The 10,043-nt window shown below is 32.0% G+C and overlaps 1 protein-coding gene across 1 annotated transcript; it reads right to left on the reverse strand.

The window, feature by feature from the left end:
• Positions 1–4,483: 4,483 nt before the first annotated feature.
• Positions 4,484–7,701, reverse strand: LOC110108867 (calmodulin-binding protein 60 B-like). Its single transcript, XM_020839703.2, has 8 exons — positions 7,613–7,701; positions 7,318–7,393; positions 7,160–7,212; positions 6,282–6,781; positions 5,191–5,351; positions 4,919–5,113; positions 4,705–4,798; positions 4,484–4,623 (listed from the first exon to the last, which is right to left on the reverse strand). Exons 1-8 carry the CDS (start codon positions 7,699–7,701, stop codon positions 4,484–4,486), a joined length of 1,308 nt encoding a protein of 435 aa, XP_020695362.1.
• Positions 7,702–10,043: the final 2,342 nt, after the last annotated feature.

Below are 10,043 nucleotides of genomic sequence, written 5' to 3' on the forward strand. Positions count from 1 at the left end.
GAAATAAGATGTATGAAGATTTGAAAGGTATGTTCTGGTGGCCTGGATTAAAGAAATATAAATCTGACTTTATTTTGAAGTGTGAGGCATGTCAATTACTGAAGGTTGAACTTCAACAACCAGGTGGTCTTCTACAGTCGTTAAATATCCCTGAATGAAAATGGAAGGAGGTAATGATGGGCTTTGCTATAGGTTTTCTTAGATTGAGGAAGGGACATGATGCCATTTGGGTCATTGTTGATTGTTTGATGAAGTCAGTACATTTTATTCTGATATAATAGACTGATCCGATAGACAGATTAGCACATATATATATCAGATACATTATAATATTGTATGGTGTGCCAAAGGTGATTGTATCTGATTGTGATAGATGATTTACCTCCAGATTATGAAGATGCATTCAGAAGGGTCCGGGTATAAAATTACATTTTAGTACAACTTTCATTCATAGAGAGATGGATAGTCCGAAAAATCTATTCAAGTACTGGATGATCTTTTGAGACTGTGTTCTAGACTTTGGCAGTAGTTGGGAGGATCACATCCCACTAATAGAGTTTACATATAACAATAGTTATTAGTCCACTATTATCATGACTCCTTATGAAGCCCTATATAGTATGAAGTGCACTACACCTTTATCTTTGATAGAGGTGGGTGAGAGATAAGTGATAGGATCAACTTTGTGGATGACACTACAACAAACAACTGTTCAGAGAAAGATTGAGAGCTATTCAGGACAGACAAAAGAAGTATTACGATAAAAAACACATGCAGGTGGAATTCCAGGTTGGCAATTTTATTTATGTCAAAGTCAGCCCGATGAAAGGTGTCAGCAGATTTGGAAGAATCAATAAGTTGAGTCCAAGGTACATTGGATCTTTTAAGATTGTTGAGAGGATTGATAGTTCTGCTTACAAGTTATTGTTACCTCAGCATATGTTCGGTATACACAATGTATTTCATGTATCATGTCTAAGGAAATCGATATCTAATTCTGGAAAGATATTATCTACTGATGATGTGGAGGTTCCCCCAAACCTGCACTATAGAGAAGAATCATATAGGATTTTGGCATACAAAGTCAAAAAAATAAGGAGCAAAAAAATTATGATGGTCAAGGTATAGCAGACTGCTAGAGAGGCTACTTGGAAGGGGGGAGAAGTAAGAGAAAAGAGAGGAGAGAGAAGGACAGAAGCTAGTGTTTAGCAACCTAGAGCGATTTTTGTCCGTCAACCCAGTTGAAAAATTTGTTCGACTTAAGGTGGGTTACATTTTGCCTATTTCAAAGTTTAAATGTTATTTAAAAATCCTTTTTCTTCATTTCATGCGAAATAGAGAACATTTTGGGGATAACTAAGAGAAAAGAGAGGAGAGAAAAGCAAAGAAACTAGTGTTTGGCAACCGTAGAGTGACTATTGTTCGTCGGTCCAGTTGAAAAATTTGCTTGTCTCAAGGTAGTTTATCTTTTGCATATTTCAAATTTTAGTAATTTTATATTTTTGATATTTTTTCGATCAAATTTATATTTCTGTTACCGAAAAATGACAATAACTTTGTTTTGGTAAAAGTTTCGCCGCGTAATTTTTTATATGTAATAAAGATTGTGTTTACAAATATTTTGAGAATATTTTAAAAGTTTTTGATGGGTGATTTTGAAAATAAGCTATTTTTGCCTATTCAAAAAAATTTTTTTGACATCTAAAAATAGCACTTTAATTCAATTGAAGCTTCAAAATGATATTTTATACAATTTGTGACAATTTGGTTGTATTTGAGAATTGTGATTTTTTACTCAGTAGTTTTTTTTGTTGTCGATCTACTATTGGGACATTTTAATAATTTTGAATTTTGTCCTATTATGCTTTAATTAATAAAATGCATTGAAAAATATATTGTAAAGTGTTGTGATGTAATAGTAGCGCCCCCTACAATCTTCATATTTTACAAAAATAGAGACAATTGTCCTGAGACGAATGAAAAATATTGTCCGTATGATCTTCACATTTTGCAAAAATAAAGAAGATCGTTCTGTGATGAATGTAAAATATCGTCCGTATGATCTATACTTAGACAATTTTTTGGCATTTTTTTGTTCGCTTCATTGCTCGTTGGGGAATATAACTGACCAAATTGTCCCGTATGAATTCAATTCTTACTGCATGATCAATTTAAAAAAAATGAATTTAGATCTCCCGGGTGTCTGTGTGATCAGTTACTCAATTACAATCACACTCTCTTAGACTCAATAAAATAAAAAATACAGACTTCAAAATATAATAATTCTAAACTGAATTTGATTTGAAGTCTTCAACAATTTGGAGTATGATTTTCTTGAAATGTTAGTACACACAAGAGCAAAATAATTCTTCCAAAATGCGTAGGGGAAAATAATAATTAAAACAATAATATTTGGAATCATAAAAAAATACAAGTTACAAGAATGTAAAACTTGCAAAGCTAAGTAGCAACTCTCTCAACAATCTCTCCCTTGGGCGGTCAAAGTGGGATTGTGTTATACCGGCGCCAGTGTGTGTCCAAGGTGTGATTCTGTTACGCCAAAGTCAGTGGGTGATTGAGGTGAGATTTTATTATGCTGGTGATATTTTGTTACCTAAGTGTTGTTATGACGGAGCCAATGGGCTATCGAGGTGGGATTATGATATGAATTATTTGCTTATAATTCAATTAATTATATTATTTATTTAATTATATTTAATTTAATATATGATTCAGCACAACAATCTCGATTCTTTTGGTTTTATTTATTGATTTATGTTTTAGGCTACGATATCTTACTAAGCCATGTTAGCTCATTCTTGCTTTTATTTTTATTTTCAAGCCCAGGGAAAGGTAAGGAGCAAGCTGAGTAGTTTGGATAGTACGCTCAGCTCGCTCCGATTTGTGTTGTAGGTATGTTTTAATTAGTTTTGACTAGCTTTTGCATGCTTGACTTTTATTTTGTTGAGCTCTCTATTACAAAGTACTGTTGTATATGGATTTCAAATTATATATTTTGAATGACATATAGAAAATCATATTGAAATTTAATAGTCTTTCGCTTTATATTGCATTTAATAATGGCTTTGTGTAGTATATAAATTGAAAGCTTTGTTTTAGTATTTCTCCAATCATATCTTGGGGTTAGTATTGCCACAATCGTATAGGGTATGACCTGTGTGATATTGGTTCATATTGGATCAGGTTGTGATAGGTAAACTGTTATGACCAGGACCTTCTGATAGGATGGTCTTGCCTCCAAATGACACTATTAAATTACGGTCATGATCAGAGCCTATATGCTCCCCAACGACTTCAAATCTTTGAGCAATAAATCAATAATGTATGATAGATAGGGCATAAATCCATCTGTTAGTTAAGGTAGCTTCAAATATGTCCTTTTAGGAAAATATTCACCAAAGGTCTACAAGGTACCCTTGGACAAAGCAACCCATGAATATCGACAATGATCTTTCTGTCAAGTTGGGTCGTCTACTTCCTCTGACAAAGTAGACTAGGGATTATGATGACTCGGGGAGATGGAGACATTGGATATTGATCTGGTTTATCATCACTTTCCCCACCATCCGCTTTAAGTGCAAGGTGGAGAATTTATAATTTTAAATATTAAATTTTCAAATACCTAAATCTGCTGGTAGCATGCACCATATATTATGTATCTCTTTGACGACTAGCCTTAATCGAAAATTCTCTCAAGCTAATCGGTGGAACAATTATTTATAGGGGCTTGCGCCTATAGGAAATCTGAACTCACATCATAAAGTCCTCACAACATGGGCGAATTATTACATCCAGTCACCTGACAGAGAGCTATATCCGAATTTCTCTCTGTCTACAGTAAAATCGCAGTCAAAGCGTAATTGCTACAGTAACAGCGCTTTACTGTAGATAGAGAGAAATCTGGATGTATTTCTTTGTCAAGTGACTGGACTTAATAATTTGCCCACAAAATGAGGGTGAAATCTCTGGGTAATGTCTTGTTTACAACCCAATTAGCCTTATGAAAATTTGTCTCGAAACATACCAATTAAAACTCTCCTCTACAACCTGAAAAAAGAAAGAGGACGCAGGGAGGTTGGAGCACGAACATTTAGAGCCCACAGTGCTGATCTTCCAAAATATATGCTCAGAATCAATTAAGATGGAAAATCACAATTTATGCTACAGAGCATTAACCTAAGCTAATTTTACCAAAAAAGAGAGGAGAATTTCTGAAATGTTAACTACAAGAGATTTTACACTTATTAAGTTTCCAAACGACTTACACAGTCTACGTACTCTCACCAAAATTTCTGTTACAAACGAATGAAATTAATATACATAAATTAAAACAAAAGAGAATTGGAAAGACGCCACATGTTCTTCTCTTTAGTTCCTCAAATTTCCTCTTTTTACAGTCTTCTTGAGATTCACAGAACTATCACCAATTGTTTAACTTCAGTGTAGAAATATTTCCATCAATTTATTCGTTCTGATATCCTCTCTGCAGAGTATTCTGAGCCTCTTCTTCTATTTCATCAAAATCCCCAATTTCAAACTGCGGCAATGTGTTCTGCAGAGGTTCACTGTACCACTGTTGGCTTTGCTCAGCCATATTCATATCTGAAAGATTAAAATACCATTAGAATTTTATGCAATGCGTTCATAGCATAACAAAGAAGAAAAAAATTCAATTTGTATTACTTTCAACTAGATGAACACTTCCGAAGCCATCAAAATTCTCTTCCACCATATCCCAATGTTCATATGCTTCTCGAACCATTTGCTGCACAAAATCCTGAACAAAAAATAAAATCTTTATTTATATATAAATTTGAAAGATTATCAATTTGATTACAAAAAAAAACAATATTCACTTAATACAACTAGTTGTATATATAGTTTGATCAATACTTACTCTTTGGGATTTGTTGAGTTGCTGAGGAGATAAAGTAGAATTTTGTGCAACTATTCCTTTGAGTTCACATATAGGGCTTAAGAGAAGATTTAGCTGAGATCCTCTGTACAGATAAGTATTTTGGCCCAAAGTGCAAGTCCTTGCGTGAGATACTGTTACCTCCCACACGCGATCAGACATCCCCGTTCCAAGCATCTGTTGCTTGTCAAAATCAAGTGGTTATATTAATTAAGCTATATTAAACTAAAGTTCTAATTTTCAATGTATCTTACCTTTCTGAGGCGATTGGGATCCACGGAGAGTAATTTAAGGAAGTCTTGAACAGTATAAATGGACTCAGCAGCAAGTCTTTTGTGAAAAGTTCCATCTTTCCCTATCTTCTCCAGTCTCCAGACTTCATCAGTAAGAGAGGGAGGATAATGCTTCTTATATGCTGTAAAAGGTAAATCATCATTAATTTGCGGTTAGTAAGGGCACACATAGGATTCAATCAATATATGGATCAAAATTTCAATTTCTAAAGAGTAAGGCTTCGTTTGGTTATTTTGTACCTTCCCTAAGAAGTAGTTCTAAAATCGTTGTTTGAGAAAACGGAATTTTCTAATGGAGAAGTTTATATAGAAAGCTTATGCAAACAGTACAAAATTATAGTTATCTAAAAATCATTTCTCAAAAGTGGCGCATACAAACAACAACTAAAGAAAGTTTCTTCCGTTTCGAAACTGAAAAGGCGAAATTAAGTCGTTTCAAACGAGGCCTAAGTTCTATGCTTTTTTAGGGACCAATAATGTCAAAATTGCATGTTGCTAATTAGCCTATACTTAATTCAAATTGGTGAGAACAAATAAAACATAATGAAGTATCACTTACAAATATTATGTTGTCTCCATTAAAATTTTTAAGCTCAAATCATAATCCTAATTTCTCACGCTTATTACATAATGATGTCTCCTCTCCTTTTATAATATAAAGAGATAATTATACGAGCATCATGAAAATCTTACTTATTTACAAAACTAACATCATGTCATTTATTTGAACTACTAAACTCATGTTTTCACATGCATCAAAATCAATTTGTTGAGAATTTGGCCAAAAATTAGTTAGGCTCTATGACAAAATAGTACATATAGATAACTAATTATAGATAAAACTGGTAGAATTGTAATACTTTATTCCAATTTCATTCAATGAAAACAGCCAACATGTCAAATCAAACTGATTAGGATGAACAAGCATATTTTTACTTTATTAGCTGATTAGGATGATCAGAAAATAAATAAATAAATATATTTTCAAACATGTAAAAATATAGACTTTACCAAAGTAAATAATATAATATATTAGAGTCTGATAAACTTACATTCTCCTCTATGATCTTTAACCATGAAACGGTCAGTCATGGCTTCCATAATCCGAGGTCCTTCATAACTACTTGCAATTACTCTTACACCAATCCGAAAATGCCTGCTCTTAATCCAGCTTGAATTATCTGTAATTATAAGCTCAAATATACTGCAGCAACAACAGTTATCTTTCATAGTGAGATTAGTTTCTCCAATAATTAATGGTCTCTTCCCATTTCTTTCCTTAACTATATGCTTATCAAACTCTAAACCGGTCCAGTTTTCTTGACCTTCAGCAGGAAAACAGCCATCAATTACTACTACTTCCAGCTTTAGTGGTGAAGAGAGGGTGAGAGGACTCTGGAGACCATTTTTTCTGTCTATTAGCAGTACTTGGAGAGGAGTTCCATCTACAGTTTCAATCTTTTTTCCTGTATATATAGGAAGAGAGAGTTGCTTTTGGAATATGAGCTGTAAGCTTGATGCTTCTATTTCTTGTATTTGAGCCTGGGAAGGCCTGAAATGTTAAGAAAAAAGAAAAAAAAAAAAAATTATTACTATTTTTGGGTACTAAACAAATAAAATGATACTTCTGCGTGTCTGTGCATATGTTTCTTTCATTTTTTTTTAAGAAATTAAACGGTGATGATAGCTTCACCATTACTTATAACATGTTGCTTATATGTCTTTATCAGTTCAATTAATCAAACATTAATCATTACATATCATCTCCATACACAGTATACCTTTGTAGAAATATAAGAAGATATAACTTTGTAATTAATTGCATGAACCATCATCCATCAATCTCTGTGAGGCTAGCTATTCAAATAAAAGGATGGTTTGCATATTCATTTAAGGAATTTTATTCACTGATTTGATGCTGAGTACATACCTTTGAATAAAACCTGTTCTTTGAACAAGTATTCGCTCCAACTCCTCTTGCACCTGAATCGCCATGTAAAAATTGTAATATAAGGAAAATATGATAATTAATTTTAATGACAAGCATATGAGTACTATGGGATTTATTTAATAGACATGCGCGCATACCACTGTACGAAGCAACGGTTCCATGGCCATAAACAAGTTCTGTATGTTCTTAGCCATCATTACTTCCTTAATCACACTACAAAAAAAAAATAATGAAATAACGTTAGAAAACTCGTTTTCTAATTAGCCCTCTCCTAAAACTTAATAAATTCACATAAAATAATATTATCAATAAAGAAATAGACATGTATGTACCAAGGTCTGTAATTAGTTCCTGAACAAAATCCTCGGAAAAACAAGCTAGAGGGACGGAGAGAGAGAGAGAGAGAGAGAGAGAGAGAGAGAGAGAGAGTACGTTGCAAAAGAAGGAAGGCGTCGCAGTCTCTTCTGATCTGGATGTTTAGGATCTTCTTCAGAACCATCATGAATTCTCTTAGCAGCCATCTTTTAACAAAATATTATTAAAAAGAAGATCAGAAATCAATTATGAAGACGAAGGTACGCACAGAAAGTAATAAGGAAGAAATTAAGAAGAAAACGAAGATGAAGAAGATGAAGAAGAAGATAAGGATTATATAGGAGTTTTTGAAGGTTTTTTGATACAAGTAAAGAACAAACGATCGTAGAGAGAGAGCGAGCTTGAATGGCTACTTATATATATAAAAATAAGCTGTAAAAAAACACGTATGAATGGTCTGCAATTGATAGAAATAGTAGCGAAATTGCGCTGAGGAAGAAGAGAAGTTTCACGGGGCTAACCTCCTAGTGTTAATTTTCAGCTCCACAAATTATTTATCTCCCTCTCTTTTTCATCCAATTCTCTTCATAATCTATTATACATAATGGATCCCAAAAAAAAATTATTTTTAATTTTACACAAAAATTTTAGTTTGGATTTAATTTGGTTCAACTTAGGCTTCATTCTAAACAGCTAGCTTTCTTACTTATTTTTTAAAGTAATTTTTTTAATATAATTTTTTTTTTAGCTATAAATTTTGTGCTAGAAAATTATTTTAAAAAACAATAAGAAAATTGTCCCAAGCGAAGCCTTAAATAACTAAAAAACATAGGTTTAATAGAAATTTGATTCAACTAAAATAACTGTGTTCATTCGAGATTAGATTGATACTAACTCATCATGATTTAGTGTTATCGTGTCGGGTCAAGTTAAGCTTGAACTTAGTTTGAGTCTAGTTATAATTGATTTTTTTAAATTATATCTCACTACATTTGAAAGTACATTTTAGTTTCTTTTAGGACAATTTTTTTATTACTTTATATTGCACTTTATAAAAATAAAAATTTCTTAAATGCAGAAAAGAATTGACAAAAACCCGTTCCAAATCCCTCAAAATAATCAAGATAAAAAATCGAGGTCTTCATCAAAATTTGATTATGTGATTATTTAAAATAATTAAAAAAAATTAATTAATTATCTATATTTTTTACTTAAATAAAATTTCATAAACTTTGACTGCGATCCATGGTTCAGGTCTAAAAGACAAGATTCCAAACACTAGCTTTAAGACTTGCCTAGCAATTACACCTAAGGGGTGGGCCCCACGCAAGCCGACCAACTCATATTTAAAAATAAATTAACTTTCTTATAGATTTTACTTAATGAAACGAATAATATTTGTTTCTATTTAAAAAATAAATAAAAATCATTTTCCAAAATTTTTTTGTTACTCTCAATGAACGAAATTGGCATATTTATATGTAGGGCTGCAAACGAGCCGAGCCGAGTCGAGTATGTGAGTGTTCATGTTTGTGTTCATTTAATATCAGCTTGTTCAAGTTTGGTTCATGTTTGTTCGAGCTTTATTGTTTGTGTTCATGTTTGGTTCATTTAAATTTATGAGTGTTCATGTTTGGTTCATGTTCAGTTCATGTTCGTTCATTTAGTGCTTATCGAGCTTGTTCGCGAACATATTTAACGAATTTTTTTTAACTATCAAACAAACACGTTTATGAACATATCTATGAACAAATATATTTATAATAAAAGCAATTCTCTATGTAACAAGCAATGATTATTTATATTTATTAATTTTATAGTCAAATATTAATTATTTTTATCGATCTTATTCACGAGTTCAAAATCGAACACGAATCGAGATTCTTATCGAGCTTAATGTCAAGCTTGTTCACGAACTTCAAATGATGTTGTTCACGAACATAAATGAGCTGAACGCATTAGTGTTCAAGTTTGTTTATTTAAGAATCGAGTATTTAAAATATTGTTCAAGTTTGTTTGTTTAGTTAATTAAACAATCACAAACGAGCTTTAGTCGAACCGAACAACGAGTAGCTCGTCAAATGTTTGGTTCGCTTGCAGCCCTATTTATATGTACGGGCTAGCCACATTTTTTATCTTTAAAATTTATTGTTCTCGAACATAATATGAATGATATTTTTTTTGCTGTCTTTTATTTCAAAATTAAAGGAAATTTATGTGCACAAATGCCAGCAAAATAAATATGAATGCCATCATTTTTTTAATAAAATTTGAATCGGAGATTAATTAGCCAAATATATGATTTGAAATTTTATATTTCATGTGTCATATTTGAAAGGAGTCCTGATGAAAAAATCATCAAGGCATGCTGATATAAATCAATATTCAGCTAATATAGAACAATCAAGTTTTCAAATAAATTTAGGCTAGGTTTGGTAAAGTCACAAGAGTTGAAGTGATGCTTTGGTAAAGTCATTTTATATAAACTATTTTATATTTCTTAATTTCTTAATTAAAGTCAATCAAGTAGCATTGAACATTGAATTAA

The sequence above is a fragment of the Dendrobium catenatum genome, unplaced genomic scaffold (assembly GCF_001605985.2).
Source record: "Dendrobium catenatum unplaced genomic scaffold, ASM160598v2 fragScaff_scaffold_226, whole genome shotgun sequence".
Lineage (NCBI taxonomy): Eukaryota > Viridiplantae > Streptophyta > Magnoliopsida > Asparagales > Orchidaceae > Dendrobium > Dendrobium catenatum.